We start from the raw sequence: 15,690 nt of genomic DNA on the forward strand, positions 1-15,690 counted from the left end.
TTCTCTTGTATTCAAAATATAAATTCATAAATAAATAAATAACTTTAAAATTCAATATAGTATCCTCTTATGTTATCATAACCTTTGGGATATCATGTATAATCTAAGAATCATGAAGCATGATGTTACTTCCTTTTCAAGTGTTCTTACAGACACTCACTCGATTGAGCTCGATAAGTGTTCCTTATTTTTTTCTGGAACTAAATGAATGAAGAAATCAAAGCGCGGGTTCTCTCATGCTTCTTCCTCTCTAATTTTCTTTCAGTAGTTCAGTTAAATATTTCGGCTTTGAAGTTCACTTGTGGATTGCGAATATCGTTCTGGCTCTGAATCAGGCGTATCTCCAAACTGCTCGATTGTAGATCATATCCAGCACTTAGATAATCATTCAAGGTTCTCTGCAGGACTGCCTGCAAGGTTTAGAAAAAAGTCCAGATCAATTAAATATGCTTAGCTTTTTAACCAAACCTCCAAACGACAAAGAGAACATACTTCAAAATTATGGAACAAAAAATGTATGATCTGGGTAAAATAAGGTATTATATCTTCATCAGTTATATATAAATATAAAAACAACATACGGTTTTAATAGCCATAGAAACTTGAAATGGATTTTCTGCGCAAGCAAAACTAAAGTTGCCTCTCAATGAATCCCTTCTAAAAGGTGTATTCGGTAACTAAAAGTTCAGAAAATCAAACATATATATAAAAAATTTCGAGGACACCTTTTACCAGTCAAAAATGAAATGGACACTTAAATCTCTAATAGCACTCGCAGTAGGGCTTTAATGCTGGTCAATGCTTTATTCATGACCTATAGGAAGTGATTCTGCCTCTAAAACAAAAAACAAAAAGAAAAAAACAAAAAAAAAAACCTGCAAGCTCGAGACTGCAAGTTCTGCTGCCTTGTGAAGATCGTCTTGATATTTCTGAAAAGAAAGATGAGCAAGCATCACAGGGAAACGTGAGAAATGGTGGAGAGAAGAGACGCAGAAGTTGTCAACATATAGGAATCTAGCTTAATAATAATTACATTACTCCAACCAAGTAGAAGTGCAGTCATTAGATCTCCTGTCCCCTGCAAGCATCGCATAAGCATTGTAATGTTTATTTTTCTATTAAAAAAAGAAAAGACTCCACTCAACAAGCACAATGACAGGTTCAAGTCTCAAGAATAACCACTTTCTAGAAAAAAAATCTGTTAGCAGGCAATGAACATATACTGGATGGCTCAAAAAAGAAATGTCAAAGAGCCCTTTTAACTGCCATGTTCTGGTAGGAGCAGCAATGATTACTGACCTCATCAGAGAAGTTATTTCATCATTGCAAATGCTGTCACTTTAACTATTGCAATATATCCTAACTAGTATAATAGATGTCATTATAACCATTGCCATCAACAATGATGCTTAATTGTTCATTTTCACGGGCCCTCCCCGTACAACATAACTGGCATAATTTCCTATTCATTATTATAAAATCATTGCCAGTAGCACTGTGGCCTTGGCATCACATTTGTGAATCTAGAAATGAACAAATTTACAAAAGAGATTTTTGCATACCGTGAAATATGCAGGAATTTTTGGTATCACAATCATGAATTGCTCTGGAGACTTGCCCTACAGTTCAGAAACAACCTTCACCGATTAGAGTAGGTTAGACAATCTCTAATTTCAGCTACAAGTTAGAAGAGTCAAACATCAAACATAAATATCTGTTTTGTACCAAATCTTGAGAAATAGAATATAAAATACACAGGTTATGAGTTACAACATGATTTAATATTTGGGATATTAAACTTCCATCACCAACATATTGAAGTTTTAGTAACTAGATTTGAATGCAAGTAAAATGCCCGTTTACCAATTTTGTTTTTCAAATAAAAGAGAGAATAACAACCAGAAGTGTGAATCACAGAAAATATCATAATTATTCAAAGCAAATGATCTAGTGTCAGATTTTCCCATTATAGGACTATCAAAGCTTCCCTAGCTTTCTGTGTGACAGCAAAGTTAGATTCCTGATTGCATTCATTCTTATCTATCCAGCTTAATTCCAAGCAACATCAAACTCCACCAAAAAGCGAGATAGTGGCAACTGAGTAAAAATTAATCCTGGCATCATTTTCATGCAACATACCTGCCTCAAAGTTCTGTATGCCTAATAATTGTTTGCATACGGTTCCTCCAAAAAGAAAAAGAAACTCTTGACGAACTAATGCTTTAAATTGACACTTCTTAATCTTTTTGCGACAGATCAATTACTTAACAAACATTAATCAATCTATAACTGTCATATTGTAGTGGACAAAATCCCACGTACCTGGGTAAAATTTCAACTGTTGGAAATGAAACACACATGTAACAAGATGCGTATTCTAGATTTACAAAACTCTCATAGATACATGAACCACAAACTTCAAACAGTCAGTAAATAATCCTTCTTAACCCAATTAGATAAACATCTATAAAAGGTAAGCATCCTTGTAACTAAGAGCCATGCATTCTAACATAAGAGAGAAAAATATTCAGAGAATAGAGCATGTATTGGACAATATAATCACATCAAATGAGGAAAATTGGTGCATGTTCAGAAATAAGAGCGCTCATGAAAGCCCTAATCGAAGCAGAATTTCAAATTTAGAAACCTTATCTAGCAACATTTTTATAATATATCTACCTTGTCCTTCAGATGACTTCCAATAAGGAGAAGATTGCCGTCTATGTTAATGCTTGTGATCACAACCTGAAAATGGTCAAAATGCAGATATTATTCTACAAAATGAAGACAGTACAAGAAGCAAACTACATTTGCATGCGGTTTGCAGACAATTTCTCACAGACTAAACTAATTGTATGAAGCATCTTATATTTTGAACCCAGAACGTTATGTCTCTCTACAAAATAATTGGTCTAAACAGTATAAGATAGTCCTTGTTTCTCCAAAGACCCAAAAAGACTAATCACAGAGCTTGCATGGATGAGTTGCCAATCCCAAACTTGAACTTGTTTGAGAATAATTGGTCAAATCCTCAAGTAGCTGGCGCATATTAACTGCCCAAGAGGCTAGAAGAGGCAACTGACAGAGGGCTGATTATGAAACTTACCTAACTAACTGAGTGAATATGAAATAGCAGGTCTAGTTATCTAGAAACACCATCATGGCCATCATCTTCAAGCTGGAAATTGCTGCATCCAGAACTATTCTAGTACAGGAGAATATCACTAGCCATAATTTATGATGCAGACATCATATTTGTTCATGTAGGTTTGGTTGCACCATCAGTTTTCCTATTCACGTAAATATGCAACAAATTATTCTATTCTGCAAACTTGTAGGAGGATTATGTTTTTACAAGGGAAAATTTTATGTCACATGGTGCACACTTTTGACACAATGAGTGTGTCAATTAAGCCTCTATATAACTCAGCAAACAAAAATATATATGCAGACACATGCATATATTTATTGCAGAGGCAAAAGAAACAAAAACTGAGATAAGTTAAAATGTCAGAATCTCAGGGTTTTAACACATCAAGATTTAAATTGTCATACATAAATACATAGATATGAAAGTACCTTAGAAGGTCCAGCAGCATGAAGAATGTTACAGGCCTCCCTGCCATCTGCTTCTGACCCAATCCTGTGACATGTAGTTATTCTTAGAAGGAAAAAGAAAATTTTCAATTAAAAAAATCCTCTCTCGTTGGAGAATATATAAAAGATAAAGAAGCCATCCACAGCATGCAAGATCACCACTGCTTCTCACTTTTACTAAATGTGTCAAATTGGAACTGTCAATACCATTTTATTAATGAATGCTAAAATCATCTTACTTATAGAAAACATGTAATGAAAGTAGCTTAACATCCCAGAAACTGAGACCAAACATCTTAATGAAGAGGCAATTGTCAGAGAAGCTTGTCTAGGGCTCCAAAAAAAAGCAAACTTCATCTAGACAGTTCTGTTTCTTGATATCCTAAAAATAATGATAAAAATCAAGACAAGTAACAAACCATAAGAAAAAGCGGCTCAAGTGGCCAATAAATTAAAAAGTAATAAACAGCAAAGCAAGCATAAGATGCTCAGGGAAGTAACCTGAAGCACACAGGCATTTGGCATTCAGTCTTAACTAGAAGGTTTATGAACAAATGCAGATTGGAAATACAACCAATAAGAAGGTAAAATTACTAGATTATAGCGATATTTCAGTTTTAGAGACCTAAGATTAGCAGGTAAATACAAAAGAACCCCCATCACTATAGATAATCATATGTATAATTTGGATAGAATCTAAGATAAATTTTTATTATTCCATAGGCTAAAACATATGTCTCAAATTTGAAGCACTAGATTGGAAAACCATATCTGCTAATGCAAACCTGGAAAGGGAACAGACGCTGTCTTATATCAAATACAAATAAAAGGATGGTTGCCAACTGAGTTCACTCCAGCTATTTTTATCACATTTTCTATTAAAAAACACAAAAATAAAACTCAAAAAATTTCCTCAAAGTTCTTATCCTCTCAACTCAGTCCATTCTGTGGCTGAGGACACAAATGTGCCACCTAACAGCTACCACATGTCAATCCCTGATTCTATACACCGTATCTGCTGGCAAAATCCAGCAAACTTCAATAATAAGCATAAATAAAGAAGCAGCAGTGTGGTAAGCAACTATTCCCTCATGTTTACTATGAATTTCAGAGGACAAGAAGTAGGCCAAAAAAGCAACTGTTTCCTCAAATTTACCAAAAATATTGGAGCATCTCAACCCAAATAGTATATCCGAAACTTTTAAGACGATTTTAGATATGTATGTAATTGAACATGCTGAACTATTAAGCATACCCTATAAAACCTAAAATGAGGGAGAGAAAACTAAATAGAATAAGCTCCAGCAAGTACCTTAATCCTGTCAAAAGTTCTGCTTCAAACTGGTTAGGAGTCAGCATTGAAGCTGCTGGCACAACCTGGCCATAAGAAGCATTACTAAAATAACATGACCACAATATCATTTTTAAGATAAATCATTGACTTTCGAATCAGTGAATCATTATCGAGTTAGGAAACTTTAAATTAACAGCATAATAGAAATGGTTAACTAAATCTGCTATAGATTTGAAAGCATATTTAAACCAATATGTTACACGCTAGAAGGAACGGTTGCTGCTGGATAGGTTTACTAGGAAAACCTACCAGCATAGGTCCCACGGCAACAACAAAGATCCTCACTAGGTTTCTGTTGGCAATCGACAGAGAAGTAGAAAATATTAGCAGGAAGGCGCAATTGGTGCTCAATGACTACATGTTCCTTTTGAAGCTGTTTGTTCTTCCACTACGTGGATTTAGATCCTTCTCTTCTCCTGAATTGCCGGCAAAAAAGACTAATGGAATGTGGAGGTTTTCTGTACTTGGTGCGCCATTATTCCCCCAACTTGATTTGTATTTGGGATACCACCAGATCCAAATGCATCCTAATCACATCGAGAAAACAGCCTTCAGAATATCATCAATGCTGAGTTTCTGATAATGCCTTTTGGACTCATAAATGCACCATCCACCATCCAAACACTTATGAACACCATCTTTTAACCCTATTTGCAAAATTATTGCTGGTTTTCCTTGACGACATTCTGATTTACAGGAAGACATGGTTGGAGTTCATGAGGCACCTAAAGTCAGTTTTCTTATTACTGAAGCAATATAATTTATTTATGAAACAATCCAAGTGTTTCTTTTGGACAAGCACAAGTGTCATCTTTGGGGCACATGGTTTCAGCTAAAGGGTTCAAAGACTTTGGCCATATTTAATTGGCCGAATTCAGTTTACAATTAAAAGCCTGGTGGCTTTCTTAGGTTTGATTAGCTACTGTAGTAAGTTTGTGAATGAGTATGGAATAAACAGGGGACCATTTAGATGCTTTAAGTAACTAAAGAAAGCAATGACAACCACGCCCATGCTGCCCTTCATCTTTGAATGTGATGTCTCATATTGTAGTATAAGGTCGATTATGCAGCAAGGAGGGAAACCGATTGCCTTCATCAGCAAGGTTTTGGCAAGAAGACACCATAAGCTTCCAAAATATGAAAAAGAGTTAGTCATATTAGCTCAATTGGTGAAACATTGGAAGCCATATCTCCAGGGTCAATTTTTCGTGGTACCTACTGCTCATTATAGTTTGAAGTTTTTCCTTGAACAAAGAGGGACAAATTCTCCTCAAAAAATTTGGATAACCAAGTTAATGGGATTCGTTTTTATGGTAGAGTACTCTATTGGGAGGAGAATATTGTGGTTGACGGCTCTGTTTCCAATTTGAGGAGGTACGCACCCTAGCTTCACTATCCAAGTCTCAGTTGGATGATTTCCAGGCTATACAAGATGACGTTACATCGTCAGACACTCTACAACAACTATGGCTTAGCTCCAGCATAAGGAACCAAGTGACTTGTGGGAACTCTGTAATGGCTTATTATTTCACAACAAGCATGTCCTTTTGTCGCCTCCATTGCCACAAAATCCAGCCATTCTCTCAGCCCTCCATAACCGAGATCATGAAATGGTATCAAAAGACAATGCTCATTGCCAAAAGTGCTTATTAAAAGGGGCAGAAACAACAGGTGCAAGACTTTGTGAATACTTGTGTAACTTGTGAGTGATATAAAATCAAGCAACTGCAGCCAGCCAGAACCTTTGGTTGTGCCTGAACAAATATGGACCAATATTTTGATGAATTTCGTCGAAAGTACCTTCTCCGGTAGAAGAAGAACATCCCTTTGGTGGAAATGTACTAACTCCTCTCACTGGCACATCCATACAAGGCAGTCATTGTTGCTTGCCTTTTCCTTGATTCTACCTTTCAATTACAAGATCTCAGTTCATCATTGGTGATCATGACATGACCTTTACGAGCACTTTTCTAAAAGAACTTTTTTGCCTCTCAGGCAATAAGCTCACATTTAGCTCTACCTACCATCCACAATCAAATGAATAGTTAATTGCACCATCAAATGTAGATGAGTTACCAATGACGAAACAAGGAGATAACCAGATGTAAGGGTGGAGGAACCAAGCCCACCGGTCCATATATCACAGATCCTTTTACCACCTGCAGGGCCCATGAAGCCTCTAAAGGTGTACAGGAGGCATCATCAACCCTTAATAGTAACCAAATGACTGGTTACCTGGTCAGCAATATCAAATTCCAATCAGTACAGTTAATTACCATGTTTTAGCCAATTTTAGGATCAGTTACTAGTGATCCTTGTAGACATACTGCCTCTGGCAGATTTGATTTCCTTTTTTGCCTTTCTGATTTATTTTCTTGCTGTCATTTGTCTTATTTGGGAAGTAGAATCAGTATTAATGGATAGAAAACACTAGAACATAACAATGCAAAACACTTACGCAATTACTTATTTCAATTACCAGAAAATTATCGGTCTTTCTCCTTTTCTTCCCTCTTCCTCTCTTCTTCCTCTCTTTTCTCCCTCATTTCTCTCTCATTTCTCTTCTTCTTCTTCTCCCTACTGCTACTCTACTATTCTTAACCATAATCCTTGGTTGAGTATGTGTGTAAGGAACCTGACACCCGACTGGCTCTCTTGGAAAGAATATTGCTAATAACACAGGTTACAACTCCTTGAGAACAACTCCTTTTAAGGTCATATCAAATGTTCCCACCAAAATTGTTATCTTACTGCACTGGATTAGCCAAAGTCCAAATTGTGGAGATTGAGCTTCGTAACCTAGACCAAATCATCGAAGATCTCATGATCACCTCTTTCAAGCTCAAGCCACTATGAAATTTGCATATGACTCATCATCGAAGTCACCTAAGAGACAAAGGTGTTCTTGCATCTCCAACCTTATCACAACTCTCTTTGCCACGACAACCTTATCAAAAGCTCGCTCCATGATTCTATGGTGCTTTTGGAATCACGGAGCGAATGAAGAGGTGGCGTACTGCCTAGACTTACTAGAACACTCCCGCTTGCATTGTCTTCCATGTGTCTTGCCTTAAAAGATTTCATGGTGATGCATCGGTGCAACCATTCTCACTATGAACAATTCAGAAAGAGCTCCTAACTCTGCCAGGGGCTATTTAGGATTACTGCAGGCAGACTGAACAGCAAAAAGTTCGGGTGCATTGGGAGGGCTCCTCCCCAACTGATACATCTTGGAAAACACAGACCCATAGCAGCAACAAAGGGGAGGTCAATCCTCATATGGACTCTTTTGGATGACGATCAACAAATAAGTAGAAAATACTTCAGGAGTTTTAATAAGATAGGTTTACTAATGCCTTATGAGTTAGAATAAGATAAAACATCTTGTAAGAATGCTGGAGTTATAATAAGGGCCTAACAATGTTTAGTGTAATATTTTGGGAGACTTTACACAAAAAATTATTCTCATTGGATAAAGAAAATTATATCATAATACACAGTAGAAGCAAAACAGAAGAAACTTTCGATCCTAATGTTGGAAGGTCTCCTACTGACTTAAGAAGGAAATATGGAAGAATCGGGTAATGTAATACCAAATCTTCCTTATTCAAATATTCAACAATTTCTAAATATATTAGCATAATTCATAGTATTATTACTTTACTAATATACATTTCCACAATTTGCTCCCTTATAAATAAGACCATTATTACCAATAAAAGCATCCACCCACCATCAATTAAAGTAAACAACAGTTTATATTCTAAATATAAGAGGTTCTCTTCAATGAGCCATAGGCTGACAAGGCCAAAAATAAAGAAAGCAAGGGATTAGCTTGCTCCATGACTTAAGCGTCAAAGGCCCCTTAACAATACAATATGACAATTTTGCTTAAGCTACCTTAGACCAAGTTAGATAGCTGATTTAAGTGTTCAAAGAGATAAAGTTCAATTAGATTGCTCACCTTCTCACGATAAACTGATACCAACTCTTGAGGGACATATAGTTTTCCTTCATCACCCATCACTGGATCACAAACTACGACAAAAAGGAAACACTTTAGCAACTGGGGACTTTAGATAGAAATGTTCTCTAGCCATATTCGCAAGAAAGTCACAATTTTAATTTATTTTGATTAACAAAAATTAGAAGTAAACCAATAGAAAGAACAAATTAGCAAATATGTGAATAACAAAGATTGAAATGCTCATAGTCTTAACAGTAAAATTGATGCTTGTTAGAAATTCAGAAATGCAAACTGGAGAACCAAGTTCCTCACATGTAACATGAATATACAAAAGTATGACTATTGTGTGAAAGTAAAACACAGTGAGATTTGAATATCTTATTATTTACTAACCATATGTAAGATTTGGATTCACAGAGCGAAGCTTATTAACAACTTCTAACACATTGTTCAAAAATGAGACCGAACCAATATAACCTGCAAAAATATGATAAACAAAATCAAATGCAACTGCAATGTAGTGCAGTGAGACATCTCCGGATAAAGAAAAATACAGAGAGGAGGGAGTGGGGAAAGGAATGCAATGTATCCCATGAACTAAACATAAAATTGACAATCATATAACTGAAGATTGTGAATACTTGCTTTTAATATGGTTTAACAAAGCTCTACTAGTTTTTATCAAGTATGTTGCTAAGTTTTTATCAGGTACGTTGCTAGTTTATCTAAGTAAATCAGGTTATTACTTCATCATATCAAGTTTTAAGAAAATAAATCCAAAAAAATTTGAGATAACGAGAAACTAGCCTGCCTAAAAACTGCATCAAAGAACAATCATGTTATACCTGTAGATATATACATATCTATTTCAGTAATCATATAATCTATTAATTGATAAGGTTTCGACAGGTTTAAAATTTGAAATGTGCAAATAAACTTCTAATTCTTTTAGTTTTTGGTGTTGGCCAGGCGTCAATTACTTTGCTCTCCTACATTCTTTTTTCATTATGTCATAAACTCTTTCATTTAGGAAATGTCATACAGCCCATCACCAAAAAAAAATATGATGCAATAAGAGCATTACATGTAAGTTCCAACAGATCAAATAAGGAATGGAGCATCTTAAGATACCTGTCAAAAGATGAGTATAGCATAATAAGTCATTAGCTTCAAGACCTTCTATTAAAGTCCATAGTTGCTCTCCATTCAAAACTTGACCCTTAAAAGTAGGATATCCTGCAAAATTTTTAAAATGGTTGAAAAACAACTGGTTTTAAACTTTTGACTAGTATACGATGTCTGAACTTGTACAAGTTGACAAATGGTGTCGCACCATATTTCAGACCTCAGATTTCTGAGACTTAGTATAAGCAGCTTGCCTGTGTGATTTGAGAACTGTACTGAATTGATTGGATCTACATCATAGCCCAATAGTTGAAGAGGAAAGACAGCTGACTTATTGCCGACGTACCCCTAACAGTAAAAAAGAGGCAACAGAAACAGCATCAAGATAAGAATAGAATCAGTCTTCAAAAGCCTAAATTCAAAGTCTGCCAACAGCACAAATTAAAGCGGCAGTTGCACAAATTTTATCTAAAACAAATTAACATAAATAGAATAACACATTATCAAATAAAACAAATAAGAAAGCTCGTATATTTGAGGCCTGTGCTAAAGGGTTTCTGTTTAAGGATCAGTTAGCTTCCATACAATAGCCAAACATTCTAAGAAAAGAACTAAATTATTCTCTTCAAGCTCATGATGGAATAGAATTCCATGTTTTATTTCCCAAGGAAGTCCGTGTTAAATTTAGTTGACGAGCAAAGTAATCAAAATTGACATAATGAAAGATGATGCTACAGAAGTATCCTGGTAGAGACGATATACTTTCGGAGATGTCATATGCTTGATGCTGAGGATAAACCAAATTCTTCTACAATTACGTAAATATAGAAACTGTGGGTGTTTATAGATTGACTGATCATATAAACTGTTCAAAATAAATGGGCATGGAAGAGATATAAATGCTAACACAACTTCCACTTTTTCTTCAGTTATGTCATTTGATGGGACTGAACCCACAACTAGACTTGCCTAAGTATTCCCGTGCCAATCAGCTACATGTCTCTGAAAATGCAAACTGTACTTGTTAATAACCTTTGCTGCATTAATTGTGGAAAACTGTCTTCACTTCTTTCTTTTCCATAAAGCATTTGAGGATAAAAAATTTTGTGCTTTTTTTCATGTTTCAGAGAAATGCAATTTCTCAAAAAAAAAAAAAAAAAAAAGAGGAGAAAAAATATCATTATGTTATTGACGCAGCAACTTCTTAACACATTGAAGTATACACATATAAAATCAAAATGTTCTATATCTATCATTATATGAACATTCTACAGAACTAGATTCAGTTTAAAAAGATGAGATACAAGGATATGGCTCAGCAAAGACACGCCATTACACTGACGAACTTCTTAGAATGTTCGCAGCTCTTTCTCTAAAACTTCTCTGTTTTCGTCATTATGTTTCTTTAGAGTCCTTTCTCTTCATTATTAGCATAGAAAATCTTTTAAATTTGTGCAGTCTTCCCAAGAAATCAGGTGATGGAAGCTAAGCTAGCTTAGGAAGTCCTATGGCTTACATTTCTGAAAAAATCTGGTTTCAGTATTGTACCGAATACCTAGATACAGTCATACATGTAGATATGTACATCGAAGCTCAATATTAAGTTAGACAAACCTATGAATCATGAGGTGGATGATTTATTTTTGTCCACGTGCTATGACTAAAACATTCAACTCTCATAATTACACGTTTTGCCTTTTTTCTGTATTACAAATATCTACTGATGCTCTGACATAAAAAGAAAAACCAGATTGTCTCATTAAAGCCGACAGATCGAATTAAAACTATAATCACGACAAAAATGGAACATACATTCACTTAGACAGATGATTATAGATCATATATGGATCATTAATCACCGCATGATTTCTCATTTCCCGGTTTTCTAAAGTACCTGAAATGTCGTTTTGTAGACTTCCAACCACAATTATTAAATGCAATCTTATAATTTAACGCAAATATAGCATACATTTTACCACTTTCACTCAACAATCCCCTGATTGATATTCATAAATCTGAAATTCTACTCAACTCCCTCCATTAAAAAAAAATGAGTTTAGCCTTTTATTAACCTCTTTCTCGTTATTACCAATCATGAATTAGTCAGATGAGTCTTAATAAATTAATAGTGTGTTGGGATTGGCTTTTTTTGGTAATCAAAGGTGCTTAATGTATTTTGATTTTGAAAAACGCATGTTTCTTGGATCACCCTTAAGTGTACTAAAGATTGTAAACTTTAGTCCAAATAAATTGCTGTCAAACCAAATTGTTTCAGAGAGTAAGTGGAAAACACATCCTTTGACCATTGTCTCTTACCACAGTAGACAAACTAAATATTATATAATATAAAAAGACAACCTTAAACATAAAGAGTAGTTACATAAAAATCAATAAACAAGCAAAAATTTAACAACAAATTTTAATGTAGCTAATAATACAAAGTGTTTATTTAAAATTATTTGAAAGAGGTATTGGCATTTAAAAGGACACAAATCCAAAAGATAAACTTTTAATTAAAAGGTGAACTATCACCCCGGTTTGCTTAGTTTTTCCATTTTGATATGCAACCATAAAAAACTATGTTGACATAAAGTGGACAATCACACAAGAATATTTCTTCATCAGGAAACAAATGATCAGCAGAGAGTATATGTATGTATCTACGAATATACAAGACCTTTGATTCCAAGAGGGGGAAAACAATCCAGCAAACAAAAGCTTGCCTGCCTCATTTCAGGAAGTAAAAAAAGTACGTGTTGGGAGAAAATAAACCTGTTAACTCCAGCCCTATAATTTAGAAATTTAAAGAGTCCACTAAATCATTTAAACCAAAAATCCAAACCTAGGTGTTGAACCGGAAAAATACCTGAACTGTATGCGACTGAATGCTGAGAACTCGACCAGTCTCCGTCGGCAGAGCCAGTGAAAGAATCGGGGGCGCCATTTCTAACTTCCTGCTCAAGCTCCTCGACCTACAATCCGACCAAAAACGCTTAAACAAAACGCGAAATCGCAAACCGGAACCTAAATTTTGACTGCTGAAATTTTCTCGGGAAAAACCACTGCAACTCACCCGAAAATGCGCGTTACAAGGTAGACGCCAAATTGAGGACGGCTCCGGAGCAGGTAGTTTCTCATGAAAGAAACTTCGGCGAATTTATAGGCGAGCGCAGAATGACATCGACATTTGTCTTGACATTACTTGTTTTCTGATGAAGTAATAGTTGCGAAGCTACCTTTTTTCCCTATCAGTTGCAGGCCAAAACCAACGAATGGTTTTGTAGTTGGATGAGTAACCGTCTACTGATACTGCATCAGACTGGGCCGTTTCAGATAGTAACAAACTGAACTTGAGAAACTTTCTCGGTTCAAATTGAACTGAAATTTTGTTTAATTTGAACTGAATTGGATCGGGTTGTACAAAATATCTTAATTTTTCTAAATGCATTATATACATAAGATATAAATAAGCATATATACACAAGATATTAGTATATATATGTACATGTTAGAATATATGTTAACTTTATTTATACTTTTAAAAAAATATTTAATTCGGTCCCGAATAAGTTCGAGATCAGAAGAAAATCTCGACCTTTAATCTTTTAAATCGAATGTTAAATCATGTTCGTGTAAATTACCATCCTATATAAAATTTTAAAATTTTTTATAAAACGAAAAATTATACGACTTATAATTGTATTAAGATTTTAAGTCGAGTATTTCGTAATATTCGTACATGATTAATGGTGTCTTGATAAAATTAATGTTAATACACAAATTATGCATGTAATAAATTTAATCATAAAATATAAAAATTATTCTATAGTTTTTCAAATACTTTAAAATAACATAATAAAAAGTATATATTATATCATCTAAAAGTGGAGTCTTATTCATTGATTATTTTCAATATCATTTACTTCATTAAGTACATATTTAATTATTATGATTAAAAATATAGTATAGTTCGCGTATTTTATTAATCATCCATGTAATCAATATAATTCAATGAATATAAATGTAATTATGATATATAATTAATTTAACTATTTATACTTACCATTTTTGAAAGTAACATACAATTGAAATAATTAAATATATAAATAAAAATTCATATACAATGTATATAATATTAGTAATCACAAATTTTTAGTAATGATATTTTTTATAAAAATAAATAAATATACCATATAAATTAAAGCATTATTCATTAAAATTATTTGGTTCTAATAATTATTAGACATGTCATAATTAAAGAATAAGATATAATGTATGTTAATCATTTTTGGGTCTTATAAACATAATTTTTTATAACTTTAACTAAAGCTCTCTCTGTGTGTGTGTATATATATATATATATATATATAATCAACTTCAAAATTCGATAGTTGGAATTTAGAGAGAGAAAATGGGCTGGATTAGAGATAAAGATCCCAAGGGCCCATTATTTATTTTTTTCTTTTAATTTTATATTTTTAAATTATATTATTTTTTTACACGCCGAATGTCATCTCGTTAAAAACGTGATATCTTACGTAGAAGACAATTTAATCAAAATATAATATGTGTTAAATCTGAGTTCACGTGACATCGCCACTAACACTATTAGCGAATATGGAGTAAGATAATAATTTTTAAAAATATAGGAATTAAAATAATAAATAAAAATATAGAGATTAATTCAAATATTTCAAAATAGTACGGGGAATTAAATTAATATTTTAGCTACTTAGAAAATATATTTCAATTTTTTAAAATCTAATAAGTTTTAAAATATATTTTTCAGTTTCACATAGAAATTATATGAAGTTAATTTTTTTTTTTTTGGTTATATCTATTATATTTATGTAATTTTATAATTAAATACAAATTTAAAGGTAAAAATACGTCATTTATCCATGACCGGAATGTATGCTTCATCTTCACTCAAAAAAATTTTAAACAAATCATATTTATATAAAAATATTTTTAAAAAAATAAAATAAGTATCGGCATTATTATACAATAATATTTCACTAACATAAAATATGCTTAATTGATGCAAGGAAAAATATATGCTTAAAATTGCCCCCAAAAATATAATATAAGTTATGAAATTTAATATGAAAATATTTATATTCGAGCAAGATTCGTTGTGGTAGTTCAAGACTGGAATGTAAGAACTCGAACCTTCGAATAGTCGGACCAAAACTTGTTATCTTAATTGTTACGGACCACACCCCGTCTTATAGGGTAATGATTTGAGCATACTTACTTAAATCATATAAATTCTAATTAAATAAGTATGTTCTGATAATAGGAGAAAGAAGGAATAGACATTATGGATGAGAGAAAAATAGTAAGAAATATGGAGGTGAAGTAAGAAGATGGAGTACGATGTGTGTGATGTTTGAAAGTATTTTGAGATTTTAGATAAAATTTTTAGAAAAACTTTGTTAAATTTGTGAGAGCAGAGGAAGAATAAGACTCACGATCATAAGTAAGTTAAAAAGTGTAAGTTTTTCTTAAATTTGGAAGTTTAGTTTCTTTTTAATTTTTAGAATTAGTTTTTTAGTACTATATTATATATTTTTTAGTAAAAAAAGTGACAAAAAATCATCCCAAAATTCTGTCGGATTTTTGAGAGAAAAAAATTATAAATAAA

The 15,690-nt window shown here is 33.3% G+C and overlaps 1 protein-coding gene across 1 annotated transcript; it reads right to left on the reverse strand.

The window, feature by feature from the left end:
- Nucleotides 1-13,454, reverse strand: SOS4 (pfkB-like carbohydrate kinase family protein). Its single transcript, XM_088212603.1, has 13 exons — nt 13,117-13,454; nt 12,910-13,015; nt 10,298-10,391; nt 10,050-10,154; nt 9,312-9,395; nt 8,916-8,989; nt 4,910-4,974; nt 3,580-3,643; nt 2,680-2,745; nt 1,563-1,619; nt 1,034-1,078; nt 876-929; nt 1-410 (listed from the first exon to the last, which is right to left on the reverse strand). Exons 1-13 carry the CDS (start codon nt 13,179-13,181, stop codon nt 270-272), a joined length of 1,020 nt encoding a protein of 339 aa, XP_088068729.1. The 5' UTR covers nt 13,182-13,454; the 3' UTR covers nt 1-269.
- Between the last annotated feature and the right edge of the window lie 2,236 nt (nt 13,455-15,690).

Source organism: Carica papaya, chromosome 1 (genome assembly GCF_054855325.1).
Source record: "Carica papaya isolate Zhongbai chromosome 1, ASM5485532v1, whole genome shotgun sequence".
NCBI classification, from domain to species: domain Eukaryota; kingdom Viridiplantae; phylum Streptophyta; class Magnoliopsida; order Brassicales; family Caricaceae; genus Carica; species Carica papaya.

What these genes read in the sequence shown, in the direction of transcription:
- SOS4 (XM_088212603.1), bottom strand. Translation starts at nt 13,181, where the DNA reads ATGAGAAACTACCTGCTCCGGAGCCGTCCTCAATTTGGCGTCTACCTT. An exon ending in CTATACTCATCTTTTGACAG is followed by an intron (nt 9,396 to 10,049) that starts GTATCTTAAGAT and finishes ATATTTTTGCAG; the next exon opens with GTTATATTGGTTCGGTCTCA. An exon ending in TTCTACTTGGTTGGAGTAAT is followed by an intron (nt 930 to 1,033) that starts GTAATTATTATT and finishes CTTTCTTTTCAG; the next exon opens with AAATATCAAGACGATCTTCA.